The sequence below is a fragment of the Haemorhous mexicanus genome, chromosome 5 (assembly GCF_027477595.1).
Source record: "Haemorhous mexicanus isolate bHaeMex1 chromosome 5, bHaeMex1.pri, whole genome shotgun sequence".
NCBI lineage: Eukaryota > Metazoa > Chordata > Aves > Passeriformes > Fringillidae > Haemorhous > Haemorhous mexicanus.
Genome location: NC_082345.1, coordinates 10,366,267 through 10,390,696, shown reverse-complemented (window position 1 = coordinate 10,390,696; position 24,430 = coordinate 10,366,267). Strand labels below are relative to the sequence as shown.

At 39.3% G+C, this 24,430-nt stretch overlaps 1 protein-coding gene across 3 annotated transcripts in view; it reads right to left on the bottom strand.

Annotated features, from left to right (window-relative positions):
* The window catches only part of GNPTAB (N-acetylglucosamine-1-phosphate transferase subunits alpha and beta), a 39,362-nt gene extending 15,348 nt beyond the window's left edge, over positions 1-24,014 (bottom strand). For 2 of the 3 annotated variants that reach the window (XM_059845843.1, XM_059845844.1), the window contains exons 1-10: positions 23,843-24,013; positions 19,627-19,712; positions 13,650-13,769; positions 11,955-11,996; positions 11,002-11,207; positions 10,240-10,304; positions 9,909-10,043; positions 3,795-3,956; positions 1,940-2,119; positions 775-945 (exon numbers count right to left, since the gene is read on the bottom strand). In XM_059845843.1, the coding sequence (XP_059701826.1) occupies positions 775-945; positions 1,940-2,119; positions 3,795-3,956; positions 9,909-10,043; positions 10,240-10,304; positions 11,002-11,207; positions 11,955-11,996; positions 13,650-13,769; positions 19,627-19,712; positions 23,843-23,959 (1,284 nt within the window). In that variant the 5' untranslated portion in view covers positions 23,960-24,013. Of the gene's footprint in view, positions 1-774; positions 946-1,939; positions 2,120-3,794; positions 3,957-9,908; positions 10,044-10,239; positions 10,305-11,001; positions 11,208-11,954; positions 11,997-13,649; positions 13,770-19,626; positions 19,713-23,842 lie in introns of all 3 variants that reach the window. The other variant, XM_059845842.1, reaches the window with a different exon arrangement.
* Positions 24,015-24,430: the final 416 nt, after the last annotated feature.

Here is a 24,430-nt window from a genome sequence, read left to right as displayed (position 1 = left end):
CATTTTTTTTCCTCCATGTCACTCTTGTAGATCAAGCTAATGGATGAAAACCCTGCTGGCAGTCGGAGTGTTTATGCATAACTATTGCTAATGCTTCCTCAGCCTGCTTTCCTTGTTTAAACCTCGGTTGGTAATAATAGGTTTGCTGCAAGACTAAATTATTTTACACTCATAAACCTGGAACAATATCTATTATTTTAGCAAACAATTTTATATATATATATATATATATATGATTATATACAAATTGGGCAAAGATATTATGGGGGTCTGAACAGAGACAATTAATGTTAATTTTAAAATTCAGTATTCAATATTAGGACCAGCTCAAAGGTCATTTGACCTCAGTGTTCCCACAGAAAAGACAATTCTTGTTTGTTTTGAGTATTTCCCACCAAGAAAACAAAATTGCAAGGAAGGAAGACTGGCAACCGCCAAACATCACATCAGTCTTACCAGTGCTCCAACAGGAAGTAAGAGAATTAGAGAATAACACTGAAACTAAAGTGAATCCTGACAGAGGAACCATATAACCACCCAAACATAGAAATGAACATGAAAAAGTAATCCTATAAACACAGTATACAAATGAATACAGAGAAGAGCCTTCCACACCCTGAACCTTAGCCAACAGTTCTCTAGTTAAGAACAATGAACCTTTAGAAATAAAAGGGGGAGTTAGTGCTCTCCCTTTCAAAGTAGCATTCCTTTGACTTTTATCACTGGAGTAGAAAAATTCTACTTCTGCTAAAATATCTTGTCATAATGGCTTACCTTTTGACCTTTAGAGTGACTGTAAAAATCATCAGGCCAAACATCCTTCCCAAACATAACATCATCATTGAGATAAATAAACTTCTGAGAAAGGCCACTGATACGATGAATATGACTTTCAATAGCTGGTGAACTGAAGGTAGGCAAGTGACTCACATTCTGAAATATTTCCTAAAACAAGAAAATCCCCAACAACCAAAAACTGTTTCAGTCAGGCACACAAATACTTGATACTTATCTACTAAAAAAAATATAGAGAATGAGGAGAAATACAAAAGACAAAAGATATTAAAGCAAAGAAAAAAAATACTTTAATATCTCTTTTTTTCCCCTACAAAGCCATTTTCAGTTATTCTGCTTAACTAAGAAACCGCACCTGATTGCTCACAAAGTCACAAACTTTCACACACTCCTCTTTCAGTGTGTACTGGACCAGGCTCAGAGTACACATTTATAATTCCCATTAATTTCAGGCTGCACAAAATTTCTAGCAAACTGAACCTGTCGCACCATTCAAAAAGTCAGGATTGCTCCATCTTTTTAAAGTAACTTCACCAGCAGACAGCAGAACAAGTTGAGTAAGTATTTCTTTGGGACTTTGGTTGTGCAGAATTCCTATGGCATGTCCAGATACCAAAATTACTCCTCAATTTGTAATATGCTCCTAGAGAATTTGGTTTCACTTATTCAGGAAGCTTGAAGGTTTCACTTATTCAGGAAGCTTCTCTTTTTAAATAACATTTTGAGAATGCATAGCTACTTTTTTTGTAGCCATCTTCCTAGTTCCAGTAATTGTAATCCATCCTGTCTCAACACAAGCTTATTAGGTTATTACTGGTTCTGAGAGACTGTTTATAGATTCAGATTACATTTTCTTCTCCCCAGGTTTTTACAGATAGCCTCTGTAAGTAAATTAGACATAGGTATATGTTAGCTGAAGCCTCAATATTTGGAAGAGTGTACTAAATACAGGGTTGATACACATTCAGCTATCTGTTCAGCCCAAATATAAGGACATACACGATAAAACCTTGGGTGAGAGGGGGAAGAGGCTGTCACTTCTTCCAAATAAATGCAGCCCTTTGCTGCAAGAAGATAACTGCATTTCAATCCAAAAAGGATATCTCTGCTGGCCCTTTCACGTGGTAGTGTTGTTGAATTTTACCTGATGTGTCACTACAGTTATCCGAGGATTATCCAGGTTAAGCCAGGAAGGAATCTGCCCGTTGGTGACGATGAAGATGTGCCGTACCCAAGGCGCGTGTCTCTCTATTGATCGCAAGGAATACCGCAGCTCTTCATTGTCCTCGAAGCGGCTGGCAGAAACATCTTCATCCTGCTTGGACTACAAAAAGAAAAAAATCTTTTCTTAGATTTTAAACAGAACACTAAAGTTCTGATCCAGCTAGGTAAGGACAGTGTGCTTTGGCATATGGATGCATAAGTGCTTCAGGACTTAGAAATTCATAAATAAAAAGTACCTTGATAATCATTATGCTTATAAAGAATCATTCTTCCAAATTATCAAGGTGAACAATACAGTGTTCTGACATCATTGGCTGAGCACCTGGTATCATTAGGATGTCTGCTAACCATGCTGAAAGAAGTTCTTGAAGAATGAAGCAGAAAAAAAAACCCCTCCTGCATTTCAAACCAGTAACATCACCTTTCAGAAATCCAGTTTCAAGTACATTGCATCATGAGCTGTATATAAATGTCACCTAATATAGATATACTAGAAGTGTCATGATATAGCTGCTCTTCAATTATCCCCTGCTCTACTATTCTAAAGAATTTAAGCAGGAGAAAATTAACAGAACTTAAGACTAATATTCATTATCAAATGGCTAAATGTTTATATTTAGCTATCAAATAGGTAAATATATTTTTATTAAATAGAAAACGGTTCAGTTAGAAACTTATCAGTTAAGTAACAAAATTAGGTTTAGGACACTGGAGCATGTTTCTTTTCACTTTTATGAAAACTTAATGACCCCTCCTAAAACCAACAAGTAAGGTAGCTTAAATGGAACTTTTCTAAAGCCCAAATGAAACAGAAAACTCAAGAAAATAGTTGAATGTTTAATAATTACCATTTTCTCTGCAGATTCTACACACTGTACATAAGTTTTCTAAAATGTACAGTAATGCAGCTTTCACATTCACAAAAGAGTAATGACTGAAAACATTTTAGCAGTACCAGCAGCCATTGGCTAGGTACCTATTCACAAAATTAACCCTAACTTCAACATGGGGAAATATAAAGTTTGAGCTCAGGGTTGGTATTAACCTGGAAGAATTCCCCAAAAGCCCAGGTCACAGGATAGAAAGACAATGGCAAGCTTTTCAGGAGTGGGCCCACTAACCATGCAATTAACCACTTGACATTTACTGTTAAAAAATAAATTCCAGCAGGAGGAAAAACCCAAAGATTTCAGAATATCTTATCTTGAAACAGACACCTTGTTATTTAATTTCCTGTTCTTAAACCAAACATCCTTCATTGTATCAAAAGCATTTAAAGTAAACCTCCTTTCCTTACAGACATCTGTATGTTCAGGACTTCAACATTTTTGAAAGAGAAGCCATTAGCACTAGCTCAGCATAAATGATGCTGCAAAGCAATAATGTTTAAGAAATATATTGGGAATAAGACAATCATGTTTGTTAAAAAACCCTCTAACTCCCCACACAAGAAGCCTGCTTATCTGCCAGTCAGGATTAGTTAAGCCTTTCAGGACTTTACACACAGCTTTATCAGAATATGTGCAGATGGCAACATTTTTCACTTAGTAGAGAACATGAAAACTTAAGTATCACACTGTTTGATCCTTCTTTCCCATTGATTTGAGAACTGGACAGTGTTCTTGTGTTGTCTTATTACAAGCTAATAAATATTTGATTCTTAATATTTCCAAGCTTCTGGAAAAAATCCCATGTTCCCCGTCATTGACTAGTTAGCCTCTATTTGCAGTTTTGAAATGTTGTAGCATTTACCTGCTGTAAGAGAATTTACCCACCTGACTGACAGAGCTGAGGTCCCACAGCAAATAAGCAGGATTAAGCGTCAGTTCTTTCCCATCTATAGTCATGTTCTTCTTTGCTTGCTTGCTCAGTTCTTGGAAACCCTTTGGGTTATTCAGTTGCAAGAGAGCCACACTGGCTTCTGAATAGAGCTGCAACTATACAAGCAGAGAAAACAACTCCAGCAGCACTCTTCCATCTTTTTGTTGTATCATTTTTACTAGAGTTGTTTAGAAGAATGACTGGCAAGCACTGTTTTTAAAGCGCTACAATTTCGTAAAAATACAAAGAAGTAGTAAAAGGGGAACTACAAAACATTTAAAGATACAAAGCAATGCTTAATTTTCACTTTGCAAAGTAAATGTCTCTTCACACAATGATCCAGCAATGGTAAACCTTTTCACGCTTTAAATATTTCGGGAGTAAATGAATAGTAAGTCCCAATCCATTCTCTGTCACTCCAATAACAAAATTCACGTTTTATTAACACTTTATTATGTGACAGAAGAATCGTCCTTTTTTTTTTTTCCCCCCCACCTTAAACAAGGAATGTTCTTTCCAGAAAATTAGGGCACTGATGTATCGTCACTGTCAGAAACATGAAACATTCAGAATGGTTTACAGTTAGTTCAACCTCCAGCTCCGAAATCTGAGATACAAAGGGCTCCAGAGCTAATCCATGTGGGTCTCCAAGCCCTTAGTGCTGGTTGCTAATATGCTGCTAAGGTCATTTCTTAGTTGTAGACTGTTTGATCTGTTGGCTGTTTTTATCTCCTGCCACCAGTAAGTCTGTATATCAGATCTCATAATGCACAGGATCAGGGCTTGCACTACACACCCTAACAGCAAGTATAGTTTACAGATCACAGGGCATCAAAGCAGCCCCCCAGGAATATGGCAGAAGCCAATAAATGCTGTGTTTACCATGCAAAGTAAGATGAGCAGACCCAATCAAGCTAAAAGCAGGACTGCACTTGGATTTTCCAAGTGTATGCATTCAACAGTTTAATTAAGAATACACATGGTTAATCATTAATATTTATTTGATGCTATGCTTCAGGCAACATAAGACAACCACGCCTATCAAATTTTCAGTGTAAATGCAATTCATAAGCTAACAAATTTGAATAATGATGTTCAAAAAAAGCAAAAATATCACAGTTACCATCGTAACAACTCTAAGTGGCTTTATTTTTTATTAAATCTGATCCTTTCTGCCCATTTTAAAACAAGACTTGCCCTAGAGTTAGCAGCCCTTCCCTTAGCAAGACCAGCTGTTCCACTTGTGACATTTTAAAGCTGTTGATGCTTTGACTCATATGCTATTTGAGGTCTTTCAATCTGACTTATGAGGCCTGTCATTAGAAAAATCTGATAAATCTCAGACCTTCCAGGGAATCATCTGAACTTATGGGTGGAAAGGATGGCTTCAGTAGCTGAATGGCTGAGGTATAGTTACGGACTGCAGGCAGCAACCTCCAAAAATATCGGCATTGAAATGCTGCAGATTGCAAAGCTGCCAGCACTGGACATGTGCTTTATTTAGCAATACAACAGTGGCCCACAGTCCCTTAGAATCTCTCTCATAAATCATACATACAACAACCCAAAGATATTACCATGTTAGAGCTTTGAAAGCATGTGAGAACATTTAGTTTCTCTTTAACTTGCTCCCAAACTCGGCAAAATAAGTACCTGTACTACAAACTCCTACTTAATTTTTATTACAAACACTTACCCCCCACTAACCGAGCTTATATGCTGTAGTTCTTAATTTGTAATATTCCAGACACATACAGGAAGCAGTGGAAAAACATGTTCCATTTCTCATCAGAGTTTAGCAAACCCCTGCACTGAACAGATCATTTTTATTAGATCAAAGTGGGTTTTTTTCCAGTAATACCTTTTGAAGAAATCTGTCTTTTCCTAAGCAGGCTATGAATTAAGTTAGACTACAGTGAAGTTATCTGGTGAAATAACTAATTAGATTCTAATAAATTCCAAGTTCTGCTCCAAGCATTTTGTTGCTGGTACATGCAAAATGAAATTGTCTCCTGGCAGATTTTTTAACATCTCACAGGTATCAACCTCCTCTCTGTAGGGATGGATGCAATCACCCATTCCCTTAAAATATTACCTTTCAGAGAACATTTTCATCCTGCCACAACAGGTCAGCAGATCCAAAGGCATTGTCAAAACAGAACAAAAGAACAAGAAGGTAGATGCAGAGAGTCAGGGGGACCAGGTGATCCTCTGCTAGCAGAGGTGGGCTGAGAACACACCCAGACCACCACTGGGACACATTTTTACCCCACACTTGAAAACAATACAGGAAAACTGCATTATCTCTACCAGGGAGCTTGACATGCATGGTCTCCAGCATGGAGCCAGCATGTTTCACTCCTAGCTTACTAGACTAGGAGCCAGATGAGCTCAGAAGTAAACCCCATGAAGTACCCTATGCAGAAGTAAACACCTTCATTTCCACTTTCTCAAGGTAAGAGGCCTCAAGACCATTTTTTTTTTTTTTTCTGAAGTGGGACTTAAGATTCCTAACCAATCCTTAAATTATTATACCTTATCTACCTAATGACCTTATCTTCTTAATGACCAAGAGCTGACTATTATTGGAGTAAGACGCTCCCCTTTTCCCACTCCAGTGTGGATACTGGGAAAACTCATATGCCTATAGAGCAAGGGAGAGGAAGCATATGCTGAAGAGTTACAAAAAGCTTTACAAATATAAAACACTCTTGTCTTTACAAATGTCTCATGTCTTTTAAAGGTGACAGGTCTTTTTAAGATGACATAGTAGGAGGGTCATTTCTGAGTCAAAACTAATACAATGCCTTAGGGTTTTTTTCTACAAAGTTTACTTGCTACATCTGTGTGATCATAACACCATCTCCATCTGGAGCCACCTGTTTGCTCCAGAAACACTGATGAGCAGCAGTAAGGATCCCAAACCCCAGATCCTCCAGTGAGGACAGAAAACACCCAGTATCACTGTGCCTGCAGTTCCCATGTAGATTTACTTCCATTAGTAAGACAAGGTCATTAAGACATCCCTAAGTTTCTAACATAACTTGTCTATATTATGTATGTGTGTGTTCATGTGGATTAAAGGAGATTATATCTTGCAAAGAGGGAGATCTACAAACTCTTAGTTGTCCTTGAAGCAATCTGGGTATTAAATCTTGAAGTAAAGAATCAACTTTCTCCAAAAATTTTGTACACTACTCTGTACAATTCCAGTGAAAAACTGCTAGCATGACAGCCTCAAAAAACCCAAAAGCAAACAAATCAAGTTCTTAAACAAATGTAGTTTTTAAGTTACAAACATCTCATTAGGCTGAAAAATAGTCTCCTTTAGAAATGTAGTTAAGGTTAGGGGCAGGGGGAGAAGTGAAAATGAAATATTTGGTTGTTCTTCACATATAGGTCCAAGGTAAGGTCTTAAAGAAACAGCTCAGCAGCCATCAGCTGCACAACCAGAGTAACACCTCCATCTAGTGGCTTTCTAACACTCAGTTAAGAAAACATGGACAATAAAAAGCTGTCAAATATCACTTTCAATTTCATCTGTCATAACACACGGCCTACAACAACAAATGTGACCAGCAGACACACAACTTTCAACACTCTGCTCAACTTTCATCTTGAAAAAAGCTTCCCTATCGTTACATTACACTGCAGGTCATAAGTACAAAAAAATCTTAACAGACAGAATTCACCTTCAAAATAGATCCATTATATCATGAATCTTCACATTTTAATCACCTCTAGTTGAGCTCAGCTGCTTTGCTCAGATATTTAGATTTTTAGAACTATCTGGTCTAGATGATCAAGTTTTGGTCTTCCTTGGTTTAGAAGTTATTTCAACCAAACTAAAGCAATGCAACCAAAACAGCATTATCAACATGCAACACAAATGCACCAATAACTACACTCCTTCCTTTCTCCCCTTCTAACAGCAGCATTGTTCAAAGCTTTTATTATTATTTCTTTACTTGTGGTGTTAAAGTAAGACACAGCCACTTAAAGCACACAGAAACCTATTAAGCATCAGGAGGCATCTATGAGACTAAAACCTAGTTCAAGCTCAGGTGCAACTTTCTTCTTCTCCACCAAGCATCTCACATCACTTCAGAGATTCCAGAAATGATAACAAGAGAGGAATTGCTGCAAATGTCAGTAGAGACTGTAAATAATCAACCTGTTTTTCTACTTAACTCTAGCATTAACCTAGCACCTCCCTTTGGTAAGAAGAACACCACACTTGGCTGTGTTTACCATTACTGCCTACCTACCATATCCACTGAAAGAAGAACTGACTCTGAGCTCAGAACCTGCCAAAGGCTTCTATGGAAATAACCACATCCACACTTGATATAAAAGCCTTTATGCATGAAAATAAAGCATTTCTTACCTTCACATACATAAGTTTCTTCATAACATACATGAATTCCTGCTGTCAAGAATAGAGGACTGGTTGGGAAAGAATTCACTGCTATGACCACACAGGGTATAATAATCCTGATCTAATTGCTCTAAAGCATCCACCAGGAAAAGAAATAGACAGCAAAGATGACTGGAAAGAAAACCACAAAATATTGTGGATACCTGAGAAAAAAATTGTGTTTACACAGATAAACACAATTTATATCTGTATATATAAACAGTGTTTATATCTGCCTAACCAAATTGCAGAAGAGGAGCTCTTAGGAACAATCACAGTGGCAACATTTACACACAGATAACACATCAAGGAAAAGGGAACCAGCACAAATAGATGACACACGACCAATGGCAAATTAAAAAACACAACTAAGACAGGGTAAGGAAAAAATCGTATAAAAAGATAATAGGCACAGGATGTCACTTTTATAAAGACACACAAGGAGATGGGAAACATATCTAAGACACCCCAGAGATGCAGCCTTTATGCTCATCTGGACAGCAATGAACCATATGAATATCCTCTGTTATTTAACTGCAGTGACACTATAGATGCAAAGTCAAAAGAAAATACCTATTTAAGCTTCAGTAAGTGCTTTAAAACTCTCTCTATTAATCTGTTTTAGGGCATGTAGCAAGAGAAGTACAAATGTGTTTACTTTGCAATGTTCCTGCCTACTTAGCAAGGCCCCAAGTCAGCTAACACAAGTTGAGACAAGAAAGAATTTCAGATTACATTATGTTGGAGTGTGACCAGCCTATGAAAGGAATTGCACAAGATAATTTCTGCAACAGAATGCATGAGCTGTTAGCCAAGCCTACCAAAAGAAAAAAAATCAAAAGAAAAGGGGAAAAAACCTCCTGTTCATTTGAGCACTAAGAACAAGCCACAAAGTGAATTAGCCCATATTACAGGTGCATATCAGACTAATGAAAACAAATTACCTATGGACTGCCATCCCATTACCCTGGCTAACTCCTCCTCTTCCACAAGCTCCTTGGCCTCAATCCTTTTCACCCCACAAATCACATCTCTCTCCAGTACAAAAGCCAGTGATTTTAACAAATTTCTTGAAGTTCCACCTATCCATGAAACCTTACTGTAACTTTAACAGGTGCCCAAATAGCAAGGGAGAATAGAAGGCACTAAATGGCAGTCACACAAGCTGTTTTCTGCTACCTTGCAGCTGGGTCAGCCAAAGTGCAACTTGTTTCAGACCCTACAGAGCACATGGCAGAGGGAAATGCAGTGCTCAGTGCTGTTACTGTTAAGAGAGCTAAGAGGGAAGAAAAAAACTAAGAAGCTACATAAACAAAATTGTCACATTAAACAAGCTAGTGATCTAGAATTCTACAGCAGGAAGACAGCCTCCAGCAAATGGCTGAGAGAAACTGATAAGGCTTCCTTTTAATCAGCTGCAGGCTACCAAATGTAATGCCTAAGAACATGCAGTCACAGAATAGACAACTGGTCTTTTGCAGGCAACTCTTTGAGTCACTATTTGCTACGCTTCACTACTCAGGGAAGAAACACAAAATACCCCAGATTACTCTGAGAAACATCCTAAGTCTCCAAGGCGGGTGGGATTCTGCACCTGAGCCATTCCAAAAGATCAGTTGGCACTAAGGCAGTCTTTCCTCCAGAGCCTTACCAGTTTTACTTTAGAGGCCAGGCTCTCTGGCAGTTTTGTTCGTAGCTGGTTTGTTTCTTTGAATGTAGCTGGGAATCCACTAAGAAAGGCCAAGTCTTGCATTAGTACCAGACCTGGAACCTCTTTGTCTGTAGTCTAAAAACAACAAAACAGGTTATAAAGACCATTTTAAAAGTAGAATAATTCACATAACAATAAGGGTTGCTTTGAAAGCTTTCACATTTTACTACATGTGAGTTATGAAAAGAGAATAGCACAGAAACTTTCTAAAAATGTACAGGATGTTTATAACACATACAAAAGCTAAACAACAGATTGTCGAAGTACATACCAAGTAACCCCTCCATACTATCTGTTTGCTGTTGTCTTTTAACATTCCAGAATGGGCAGCTTCAACTAGAATACATAAAATTGCACACCAAAAACTTCTTTCAGCATAAAGTCACTTATTTTCTGTATTACAGTAAGCAAGAAATACTTTTGCAAATTAAATATATTTGAGTATTTATAGTGTGAAAAGTTGTCTTTACAAATAGTAAATAATTCTTGGTGGTAAAATAAAGAACAGTGGTTGCACTAGTGGTCAGGTACTACATAGTAAACAAAATATGAAACTTGTACCTGCTCTAAGACCTAAGATGTTAAACACATGAATAATTTTGTTTTACAGGTGCCAATCCTTTGAACAAGGGTAGAACTTGCTGCACATTATTCAGACTAGACTTCACAACAATTAAAAGAGGATTCTAAAACTAATCTTCCTCAGCCTAAATCCCAACCTCTTGAGATTATCAGAGCAACACAGATATTCAGATAGCAAACCTGTTTTGCAATAGCTTTCTAAAGCACAGAACTCTAATCATCTGCAATCAGTTGTCTGGGAGGTAAGCAAACTGTATCATTAATGTCATCATTTAGAGCAACAGTTTGAGGGCAAGAGAGACACTGAATGACTTGCTAAAGTCAAACAGAAAATCAGCATTGAAGCCAGTACTGCAGAAAAAAAAGGAAAAAAACAACCCAAAACTAATTCACAGCAGCTTAAAAAACTTGCTCTAGAAAACTGGATGGAATCTGACAAAGAGCTTCTTACCATCCTTAGGGCTATCAAAAACAATTACAGTCACATTGGTGGAAGGATTTTTTGGTTTTGCTACAAAGAACATATTGTTAGCAGCTTGTAAAGCAGGATGAAGGGACGGCAGGTCTTTCAGTGTGACGTTGGCAGGCAGCGCAGGATCCAGGACAAGCATGGGCACTTTGATGCAGTGTGTCAGCAAACACTCCAGCTGCTTCTCACTACAGCAAAATACCAAAGGCATATTTAACACCACTAGAAAACTGAAAATAAAAATCAATCTTGGATGTAATGGGAAAAGTTTTTGTAAAATCTGATTATTTGTAACATTTGCTGTGGCGAGGGGAAATTATTGACGAGCTCTCTTATTTTCCTGCAGAAGGCAAATATCTGACTGGTAGTGTTTACTTCATTCCCATAACTGTTTTTTCTAAACTTTTCAAGACTTCCAAGTCTGCCCATGGAAGAGACCTTATAGAAAAATCTCTAAATAACCAAAGGACCAAGCTAGATGACTGGGACAGACCAGATCCTGCGGCTTCCTGGCAGCAGAGCCACAAGAGGCATGGACCCTCTACAGACAATCACTTTCAGTACCATGCATACAAATGGCAGGTGAAAGCACCATTGAATTTTTAATGCATATGTACCTGGAGTTTTATGATTCAAAAGCATGAAAATGTCTTCATACTCAGAACAGGAGCTAACCCTAAACAGTGACAGGGTTATGCGTTCCAAACTCCAGAAACTGTTATCAGAAGCTCATTCATATATGTCACAATAACTCTGGGGATTTTTTACTTTTTTTCAGCAAATATATTATCATGCTGTCAGCTCTTTAAGTGACACAGGAAAGCCTGCATAGGCTATAGAACCAAACCACACGCCCTGCCCAGCACCTGCTTTCAGCTAACAATGAGTAGAATATAATTTATTCAAATTTACACCCAAAAATTCCCAAAACTCACCTCTTCTTTGTTGGTTCTGTTGCATTCTTTCCAAGGATTTCCCTATTACAAAGTTAAAACAAGGATATTAAATAACACTGAATTGACAGTGTTTCTGTCAATGAGTCTAACTGCAGATTGTTAACTGAGTCAGGGACATGTTGTCAGAGCACCAATAACCCAGATAAAAAGCTGCCAAGGCCTTGCCATTGGCCTTACCAAGGTGAGTACAGCCTGACACTTGCCCTTCACTGCTCACATGCAGTGTGGAGCTCAAAAATTCATGGCTGTGCTGAGAATTGTGCCAGCAGGACTCTCTCTGGTAACAGGAATTTATGGGGTTATTATTAGGTTATTATCTTACTTATTAGTATTATTAGGTTACTTAACAAAAGTGAAAAACACTGGTAAGAAACCAGAATGAAGTGACCTGAAACTAGGTTAACTTGATTGTTTTGCCTAACATAAATATTCTGATAAGGTCTATGTAACAGCTCTTTTTATAGCAGTGCTCATTGATTTCAAAGGACATGAAAAAAATGGTCTCTATGGGAGGGAACCAGGTGTCCCTGGAGACAGCAAACATGGTATAGACACCAGTCTTATTTGTAAGCTTCCAAATCAGTGTTACAGAAAAAAACATGTGATTTTCCCTTCCTGAAAGAGGAACCATAGCATGAGTGATGACAAAGCTAAACCAACTAATATTAGCTATATGAGCTGCTAGGAAAATATTAGCATAAATTTGAAAGCTTTTCAGAGCAGAGACTGTGTAAGTTTAAGGTCAATGAATTTTAAGTTCTAATATTTCCACTGTTCAGGTAACCAAAAAAAAAAATTAAAAAAAAAAAAATCAAGAATTTCCCATGAGGTCATACTGTCAGTTGAACCCAAACTGCAAGATATAGCATGCCAAAAATCAGATCAATCCACTAACTTGTGGACTTCTCATTATTCTGAACTAAATTATTATAACCCTTAAAATACAGGCTTTTCCTTCCATTTAGCATATTTACTGGCCAAAACAGATTATGTGAGCAGAGCTGCTTATCAAAAACTAAATTAATGGTTACAAGACATAATCCAAGGTATCTGCAGCAGCCTGTGTTTGAAGGCTTAGATCAGTAATTTTGCAGAACTCTATAGCAATTTACAACAAAAATGCAGCAATACATGTCTTTGCCTCCACAGATAAAGGCCAACTCTTATCTTTATAACATGCATAAATTATTCCCCATTTCTCAGTTTCAGTATTTGTGAGACTATGAATCTAACTAATCTAAAAACAAGAACTTAAACATGCTTCAGATTTTATGAAGCCTATTATAAAAAGAAATACCAGGGGGATGGGGAGAGAAAAAAGGGATGAAGAGAGGTTATATATTTGAGGCATAGTTTTATTATCATTTACAAACTGTTATAGAAATCAATACAAAAGGACATACACAACAGACAGTTTTCCACATGGCATTTTACAAATTCATGACAGGACAGCCTTAATTATTATGCTTACCTTAAACAATTTTCTAATTAGACAGTACTTGACAGCTAAAAGTAGAACTGAAACAAGGTTTTGGCAATAATCAAATTAACAAATAAGAAAATGTGCTTTTCATTTTCATGTTGAGTAACATGGGAAAAATAACAACAAAGAAAACTAGTACAGCATTAGATTGCTGCTGTCAGTTAAAGGGAAAAAATAGCTAAGATTATTACCTCATTATTTTCTGTTCTTCCTCCATCTGTTCCCTGACCTGTTGCAATTCTTTGATCAGTTCCACATCTGTGCCGTTCACCCAGGTGTACACCACATCAATTGGCATGGGTAAACAAAGCCTACATAATTCAAAGGAAAGCTATATGAGCTGTTAAATATTACATTACAAGTGTTTGTGGCACCCTACAATAGCAGTTTCTGTCTAACAAGGGAAATACTTGGTGTTTGGGCTGCAAACAAGACAAAGCAAAAAGACTCTCTTTAGCTATATATATCAGGCCTTAATTATACACAAGCCTTTGACAAAACAGCACAGACATCAACCAAAAGGACACAAAGTGGTTTTAACTGTTCAGTAACTAAAGGAAATCCTAACTTTATGCTCTAAATTTCACTGATTCAGACTCATGGCCCACCTCCTGCAAACCCATCCATATTTTTCAAGTCAGTACCAAGACCTGAGCACATTCTTAATTCACCAACTACTTCAGACAGGACAGAAGAAGCATAACTTAAATCACACTTACTATTATTTAATTGCACAGAGCCAGTAAGATCTCAGCAGGACCAAGTCTCTATCCTAGGAATGTCTCTTAGATTATATTAACAGGGCACTTCATAAAACAACAATCTAATTTGGGTACATGAATTCAGACTCTAGACATGGCAGACAAATTAATTCTTGACACAAATGAATATCCTGGAGCTGCTTCTGGAGAGTTACATACTTCCTAGCATGCACAAAGCAGAAGCAAGGAGTTTGGGTACCTTTTTCCCACTTTTTTTATGATAATCTCCTCTCCAAGACCCACAGCTTTGTGTCAGCAGGTACTCCAGGCTACCACCATGGGTGAATCTGAGTCCCATATAGCAGGAGGATACCCCAGTTCTTATTTTCAAAAGTTCCAGTGTCAAGCTCTTTAATACCATCCTAAATTGTAGATGGCCTAGCAAACGTTGCAAAACATCATCCTGTGACCACATGGATCTCAGCATTAGAGAGGTTCAAAGATGCTCCCTCTCCACCCACTGCATCCTTCCAAAAGCATTCAAAGACAGAGCTTACACGCAGGTGTTCTGTACACCTGTCCTTGCACAGCACGCCATGCAGAGAGCTTGCACCCAGCTTTGTTTTCTACTGGCTCACACTCAACAACTGAAGCACAAAATTTGTTGAAAGGTCAGCCAGTAGCTCGTCACAGCACAATGGGCAGGAACATTTTGTACTCAATTTACCCATATTCCTAACCAAGCTGCAACACTCAGAGGATAATGCTGGGGCATTCTGAGACAATCTGAACATCTCAGCAGCAGTGCTGCCTTCCCTAGCAGAACCACCCAGAAAGTGTCTCACATCTGCAGGAGGCCACCCTTCTAGCCAAAAAAGTCAATTTACTGAATCTAATTACCCTTCTATTCACTTATTTCACTTTTTTCTCCAGAGATAACTAACTTCATACATTTACATCCATACATTTACAAGGTATGTTTTGAACTAAAACATTCTCCAGAGAAGTAGAAATTCAATAGCAGGAGCTCTTCCAGCTTTTCTGCATTTGTTGTGATCAGTTAAATTACAGGTTTGACAGTCCCTGGAATGCTACAGCTCAGAAAGGAGTGGTTTAGGTGGAAGCACCTGACTCAAGTCAGCGGATTTCAAAAATGCCCAACCTTCAGCCTTCTGGGCAAAGTGCAGAGCTCTTTCAGGCAGGCTTCACTGAAGAACACAGTATGCCCAAAAGAACTCCAGCTCTTTCTATGGTATGAGGCAATTTTGACTTCTGCCTCCACTTCACCCTATCCTAAAAGTGTGTCTCTATGCTGTAGCACATATACCTGTGAAATTTACTACACTATGCTACATACAGCTAAAAGCTAGTAAATTCCACAGAGGAAAAGCATTTTTGGTCAGATGCAGACATGTCAATTCAATCAACCCTGGCATGGCAAGCTCATTCTTCATTACCAGTGCCAATAGAGACAGACCAGTAATAAAAAAAAAGTGAATTGTTTGCAGACCCACTAGTCTAATTGCTTAAAATTTATCCAAATACTCAATAAATTTCCTTAATGCACCTTTACAGCACACACTGTTTCAGAAAGTAATATTTATCAAGCATAATAATAAAAACCAGATATCCCAAGTCAATTTGTTGTTTCCAACTAACACTGTACAAACTTAAGCTAACACTGTTAAGTCTGTACCTTTCTGGATTTGGCCAAAGCTTTCTGGATAGCTTCACTGCTTCCTAAAGTACACTGGGAGCTTATAATTTCACAAGTATGTGTAGTAATTACATACCCTCTGAACAGAGAGAGACATGGTTTTCCCATGAAAATCTTGGGAAGCTGTGTAGAAGCTATGGGAAACTTAGAGCAAAAATTATTATTTCTTTTTCTGTAACCATTGTTTATAGATACAGTTCTCCAGAGTGTGCTATTCATAGTTCACCAACAGTGTGAGAGAAGATTCCTAAAGGCCAATCAAGTCTTAAGTCCACCATTGTTTCAGTAAGAACTGTAGATTTCCAATAATTAAGTCTTTTCATGCCTTCTGATGATAGAGTCTCTGTATCACCTTCGGCTGTCCCTGGTATCCCTTCAGTGATAATTTGTGACCGAGTGTGTTACATCACTCACCCCTTCATAGAGTCACATAAGAAGTATGTATTGGAATTTTGCTTTAAAATGGTTTAAAATTAAAAGGAACAGATACTACACTTCAGTAGTACTGTTCTCAAACACTATTTTCACATTCAGAGTCTTTTGCAGATTGTTGAAGTTCAGAGAAGATCAAAAATTCTCACTCAAATTCTGCTGCTACGTTTCCTTCATATGGATCCATACAATTGGGCTTCATCAGAAAGAGCAGTCTGGCAAACAGGTTAAGCCCAAAGTGACCTGACTAAATTTACTATTTACAGCCACTGTTCTAATCAGCTATTTCCCCTCTTTGACATGACAAACTTATGGTTCACTAACAGATGTGACTTGATGGTGCAATTTGATTCCAAGTGGGAATTATCTTAACACCTTTCTACAGAAAATCATCACTTTGGAAAATTTCTTGGAGACCCCCAAACAATTTATTGAGGTTTTTATATTTTTCTTTACAAAGTGTATCCATTTTTGCTTGCAAATCTAAAAACATCCATAGGATCCTGCTTGAAGACAAAACCAGACCCACCAGACAGGACAGCGGAACAGTTCCTGGCAGGAACTTCTCATACCCATGATGTATTTACATAAGAGAACCATCATCACAGCTGAGACTGTGGGTAGAAGACAAACTTTTGTCTCAACATCCACTGTTGTTAAAGGAGTACAGCAGATTTTAGATCTCTCCCAAGCTACCATATGGTGATCTCCAACCTTGCTGAGCCTCTTTATAAACAGTAGAAGTCTAAGATGCTCATAGTAAACCTCCCAGCCCTCCTGTTCCAACTCTGTAATTATGCACTAACAGAACTCAGCTGTTGCATTGCTGTTCCTGCTCCCTGATTTGTACATCTTTTCCTCTCTTCAGCCCCACTCAGCTCAGTTAATGGCTGGCCAACCACTGACAGCTCTCCCTTGCTGCACCATACTGAAATCAAGCTGCACATTTTAAAAGTTGGGGATTATTCCTTCACATCTTTCCATATACATTTTTGAGTTTTAAACAGGACATCCTGGAATAGCAAAGTCACACTTTACAGTAAGTAAACTATACTTACTATACCATTTGCAAGTAGAGCAATAAAATGCAGACCTCATCCAAAAACTCATGCATGGAACTCCATTATTTAGTTTCCTTTTCTCCCTTTTTATTTTCACATCAAAACTTAGTCTTCAAAAACGGGTTTGGACAAAGTGCCTTGGTAAAAAGCCCTGGAATTTCTAGTGCATTCTCTCAAGCTGTGTAAGAGCCTGAGCAATATAAGAAGCAAGTTTAGCAGCTGATGTGGCTAGCTGAAAGGTGCCACAGTTGGGATGCCAAGGGTTTGCAACCAGAAGGAAAAACAATCAAAAGCTATTGCTAAACTCCAAGGCAAAACCAGAAGTCTGCCTCGGTCTGGTATAGAGCAGTGTTGCAACAGGTGTTACTAATGATGCCATTGTTTTTGTGTGATGAGCTTTTTGAGTTCATCACCATAAGGAGCTTGCCCATATACACAAATTTGTCTACAATTCACAGTGAGGTTTTTCAGAACAGAGAATTTTACCTAAAAAGCTCCTAGAAACAACACAACTCAAATTCAATTGAAAGTCCACTAATATTTCCCAAAGGCCAAGCAGCTTTTACTTTCCACAAAGCAGTACACCTACTTAATTTTCTAACCAACAAAAGCCTCCTGTTCTCCAATTCTGAGTATTTTTCTCTAGCACTAAAATAGGAACTGATTAAAATCACTGGACAAGCTAGATTCAATCTGGAAGTCCTCATTTTATGTGTAGCTCTGTATGTTGCATTGACACCAGCCTAAAAAAATCCACCAAACCACTGCTGATGCAAGTGCCTGCTGCAAGATAGGCTCCAGTATTGCATTTGTGAAGTTTGATAATACAAATTAATTGAGCCCCTGCCAAGGGACTTATTAAAATTAACAAATGCCTGAAAGTACTGATCCACAAAGAATTCTGGTTGGTATGAATTTTTAAAGGAAGTTTGTAGCTGCACACAAATATCACAGCAAACTTCCCTGTTACTCCTGACATAAGCTTGTTAAAGGCATTTTGGTGAACTGGAATCATTTAAGCACCTATCATAAAAACCTTAATCTTTTGCTCAGGCAGCCAACAGTTCCTCACCAGGCACTGGATGTTTTGCTCACAATCCTCAGAAATGAACGCTAGCAAAGGAGTGCTTTCACAACCACGATGAAGGAAGGAAACACTGCAGAAATGGGAAGCGACTATATCTACACCACAACAGTAAGATTTGTGATTTTGTCTTGGAAAAAGTCAACAGTTTTATAAAAACACTCAAAGTCAGGGATTTTGGCAGTGACAGGACCAAACTGCCATGTTTCACTTCAGTACTTCTAAAACATGTAAATATTAAACTATTCATCCATATGAACTGCATCACTTCGCTTTTATCTGTCATCCATTGGAAAATGGGGGAGAGGAGTAGGAGAAGAGACTATAAAAGTTCCTAGTATTCACCAACACCATGCAATGAATTTTACAGACTTATCTCACACCAACTAAAGCATGACAAATTGATCTCATCATTTCTACTGTTCCATGATGCAACAAACCTCAAGGCAGATTAAAGCTTCTGCTTTCAGAGTTAGCTTTTATCCCAGTCAAGTGTATGAGTATTAAGAGTCAGATGATACCTGCTAAGTAGCTTTCTTCCACCTACCAACTCACAGTACACTTACTCCCTGAGCAACAGACCCCATGGCTATTCAGACATGAAAGATGAAACCACAGGAAGTCATGTAGCAGTTAACACAACTGAAATAAATGACCCATTTGACTTGGTTTCCCACTTGCTCTGAGAGATTCTCCCATCCACTCAGCTCTTAAAAGCTTCTTACTAGCTTTGTGACTTCTCTGCTAAACAATGATCCTCATAAGACATCACAGAAAACATAAGGTAATTTAAAAATAACTTCTAGAAACACTGAATATTGAAATGTTAAAGACATAGGAACAGTACATGTTTTCCTGTCTTAACTTGGAAAACGTCATGGCCTCCCTTCATGGTTAATGCTGTCATCATTTTGATGTTTCATTAGCGACTGGATGAATTAAACACATTCAAAATGTAAATGTATTACATGACTAGAGCTCTCAAAAGCCAATCTTCCAAACTGGGAGATTATGCATTAACTAAGCACTCACTAAGTTTAAAATTTGCTGCAGATTTAGAGCTCATACAGTAAGGTTCTACTCAACAGTATGTTACTTCAACTAATATATTTTATCTAAATATTTAATTAGAAAGTAAAATGTGCAATAGTGTCAAGTGCAGGTAAAGCTCACCTATTCTGAAATGATTTGCCAGCGACGTTGTCTCTGTATGAATCAAACATAACATGATACTGGTCTCTACTCCACTCCAAAACAACCTGCAATGAAAAAAAAAACCAAAACCACTTGAAGTCACCACCTGTTGGACATTTAATTTTCACCTTCTGAAATGTTTAACCACAACCAATTTCATTCCAATCGATCTATGCATTCATGAACAACTGAGCAGACCACAATCCCAACTAAATTATGGCACTGAGGCAGCAATCAGACCCAGTACCGAAGAGCATACTTAATTTAAACAAACTTTGCTTTTCTCTGCAACAAAGGATTTCATGACTTATGTACACTCTTTTTAAACTACTTTTTATTTAGGTCACCTCCCCCTTGTTTCTTAGCATCTAAAAATTCAGGAATGTTTTCCCAAAACTGAGACCTAAATCAAATACACTTGGATACAAGCAGAAAATCCCTAACACACACACACACACCCCTGCACAATTTTGTTCATCTTTTTCTAGTCTCATACAGGATATACTGAAGTATACACATCTCCAAAATCTGAGCTTTGCAAACAAAGAGCCAGGGAAAAAAATTTTCAACAATTTTTCCCACAATTTTTCAACAATAAAAGTGGTAAATATGCTTTAAAATAATAAAGAAGTCCAGGTATTTAATAGAAGTAATATAAAACATATATTAGATAGAAGTAATATAAAACATATATTTTCTCCACTGAGATAAACTTGATATGGCATCTTTTACAGTGGAAGTCCAACCTTGAAAACTACAGTGGCATTTTGGGCTGTTTTAGAGTTGAAGGCATGGTGGCTGAATTTACTGGGATAAGTACATATTTCTATGTACTGGAGAGTGAGAAAAACCCAAAACAAACAAATGAGACCAACAAAACAAAAAGAAAGAAAACCAGGAAAGCATAGTACTTATAGTACCTACTTTACACAACTCTCCCTAGATTTAAGTGCTATTATCACTTATTTCTTGTATTGTGGGAACTATGAAATATACCATTTCTCTAAGGTCACCTTCAAAACCATAAACAAACCACCCTCCCTCTAAAGAAGTTACACATCCCTCTACCCCCCTTGCCACTAAAGCCACTGAAAGCCTTGCCAAGAGCAGGGCAGCCCCATCATGTGCCTGGGTGACAAGAGCACACACCCAATTCCTGCCAGAGCTGCAAACGGTCTCTTTGTAACCAAGATCACATCAGCACACACAAAGGACACAGATTGCCCAGGCAGGCATAACAATCTCCTCCCTGAAATACCAAGGTCAGGAATTGTCTTAAAAACACACTATTACAATTTCTTAATGCACAAGTCATTAAGTCCATCTGCCAAATGCCAGGTTTAATACAGTGCACATTGGAAGTTCATAACCACATGGAAACATTTGCTCCTACTGATAATGATGCACTGACACATTGTGACTGATCTCTGTCTAGAAGAAATACAGAAGTATTTGAGAAAGAATATATTATATGAATAATATGTCCCTCCAGAAGAACAACATTAACCATTCCAGCCTCTTTCTTTGTCTTTTATGTACCTACAGCCAAAAAGAAGTGGCCAGATCTTTCAAAAACACATTAAAGAGCAAAGTTAAAAACTCTTCCTACCCGATACATTTTTTCCCTGCAAGTGTTTCCTCCTGACACATTATGTATGCTTCGTGCAATAATGCCTAGAGGCTGTTTTGCTTCCACTTTACACACTGGAATTACAAAAGCACTAGGGGAACATTAAAAAGGGGAGAAACACTGCCTATTAGGAGATACTGGTATCAGACATGATACCAATGTCTCTGGCATGTTCTGGTTATAAAGCATTTTACAAAGCAGAGCCACCTATGGAAGGATGGCCAAGAAGGGTTTATAATCAAACTGCCCCAATACTTAAAGCTCATCTTACAAACAGGGAACAGCACTGACTTAGACCTGGCTGCCCTGTATGTTTTTGCAGAAAAATTCCTCACTCATGTTCAATGCCCTATTATTTCCCTGAGCTCAAGGTTTTCCTTCAAATGAAGCTAATTTGCAGCTTCTGGCTGTGACAACTTATCTCAAATTATTTGCCCTAACCATCCATTTTTACTCCACCAGAAATACTGGTATTAGCATGAACCTAAGAAATCAGACCTAATTTTGCCTACTAGGGAAAAAAAAAAAAAAAAAAAAAAACCACCCAAAACAAAAAAACAAAACAAAACAAAAAAAAAAGCTTTGGGGGTGAGAAAAAAGCAGAACTGCAAAAGCTGTTCAGACACCAGGGTCTGATAAGTGCTGCCTCACGCTGCTTTTTATTGCTTGAGTTTCCCGCAGATGGCTAAAAGTAGTTCAGCTGGTAATTTCTAGCAAGGTTTCTTGGTTTCATTTTCCAAACAGCTTTATAGCTTTTTATTAGGGTCTGCCTTGCAGAAGAAGAGAAGCATTTTCCATTCCCACGATAGTTATCGGAAGAGGTCCAACCGTGTTCATTCTCACAAACCTTGTCTCTCCTAAGTCACTGAACTACCACTGTTTAGAAAATACAAAGGCAAAAAGCAAGATGCATGCAAACATCTCTCTCCAGGCTTATCTACCACCCTTGGAAAGAAAAAAAAAATGCAGGTGTTTCGTTGGTGTTTTTTAGCTGGTTTTTTTTTTTTTTTTTTAAGACATTACTGGTCACTCTTCTTTCTTCTTCATATATAATTTAGAAAGTCTACTCCTACATGAATCTTCCAGTTCTTTTGCTCACTCTCCAAATTGTAGCTAAGCTTTCCAAGGAGCTTTTAAAGGACTGGAAGCAGCAAACTAAGATTTAGCAGGAAAATCTGAGCAGTGATTTCAACTGATTCTTACCAAAATCAGCCATAAATTAAGACAACGACTGAAATATTTTAAAAACCTTCAGAATTCTGTGATATCTGATATAAAGTTGTGGTTTAAGTCCCCATTCCGAAGAAATGCAAAATGATGTCAGTTTTACTGCAGCACAAAAACTACACCAATCCAAGGTGATGCTCATGTACAAAGAGGTGCATGTGGGTGCTTTACAATTACTTAATTTGCTGATGCCTTTGAAGTGTTTCAGGAACTTGTGGTCCCCACAAGACAGCAGAGATTAGTACTTTATGTAAAGATGAGTTAGTACTCAAAATAAAGTTTTGATTGTGGTACACACGAGAGTTTCAGATAATACTCTTTATGGCTCTTATTTGTTTTTTTTTGGTTTGTTTTTCTTTTCCTGTATCTGAAAGAGCTGATCAAATTAAAACAGAGAAGGGAAAAAAAACCAGCCTAGGAATCACAAAATTCCAGTCTGTTTGTATTGAACACTGCCATCCTTTCAGACTGACAAAAATACTTGATTTTCCTGATTCCTCACTACATTAACAAACACTGCGCTGAAGTAGGATTCATTTTCTCCTCTCCACATCCCTTCAGTGATGACTTACCAAATCAACAAGACAATGTGAAATGAAGATCTAAACATTCAACACATCCGTGCAAAATCATATCTAGGAGAAGTGCAATTACGTCGCATCATTTACAAAATAATGCGAGCGAACTAAGTAAGAAGTAGCGAGCTAAGCAGACTCTGCTGCGCAGCTTGGAGGGAAGATACATTTAACTCCTAAAACCCCGGAGAGAGGATTCTCTCACTCGCAGTCGACACGCGAGGGTGACATCCAGCAAAGGCTTTAAAAGACTCAAACAAAAACACAGCACTAATAAATCACCTGATGAGGGAAGTGGAAAAGAATTGCACAAGAGCAGGGAACAGCAGCTGTCCGAGCGCGCAGGGCTGTGTCACCTGTGAGACCCTGAGGGACACCCGGCGCGCTGAGTGTCCCCGCAGCCCAACAGGTGCGGCGGGGGCGGCGCGGGCAGCGGCCGCGGGCTCGGGGATGCGGGCACAGCCAGCCCGTCCCCGCGGGCACGGCGGGCCTGCGGCGGCGCCGCTCGGCACAGCCCAGCGGGGCACACGGCGCCGCGATAGGCGGGACCTGTCACCGCCAGGCGCCCGAAAAGCGACCTCGCTGCTGGCGGGACAACGCAGCTACCCGGCTCCCCCGAGGAAAAACAGCCCCGCATCCCCCCGGGGCCGTGCAGCTGCGGGCTGCGCCTGTCCCGCTAGCACCGCTCGGCTCAGCACGGAGGGAGGGAGGCAGGCAGGGCAAGGGGGGCAGCCACGCCGCGCCGGCGCGGCGCCGTACTGACCTCCCCGAACTGCAGGGCGGAGACGATCATGAGGACGAGGCCCCCGAGGCAGAGGCAGGGCCCATACCTGTGCGACAGGCAGGTATAGGTCTGGCGCTGCAGGAGCTTTAGCAGCATGGCCCGCCGGCGGCCGCCGCCCCGCACGGCCCGGCCCGGCCCAGGCACCGCTCCCCGCGCTGCCTGCGCCGGGCGGGGCCGCCGGCCCAGCGCCCGCCCCGCTTCCGGCAGCGCCCGGCGCCGCCTGGCGGTGGCGGAGGGGCCGCGCTGAGGGAGCCGCGCTGCCGGCCCCTCACGGCGGGAGCGGCGCCGCCGGCCCCTCACGGTGGAGGCGGCGACTCGGCCGTTCCACCGCAGAGGGTCTGCGGACATCGCGCTGCTACGGCCGAGCTGCGTGCTGAGATTGAATTTAAGCGGTCCGTGCGTGTTATGGCACAGGAATGAAGTGCGGGGATGCGTGTGTGGAATGGGAATCAGCAGGCTAGAATGGGTTACTGAGTTCTTCAAGAGCAGCTCTTGAGGAAAAAAGAGAACAAGAAATTAGTTAGCGATCGGTAGCTAGCAGCTACTCTCTGGCAGCTGACACTCTGC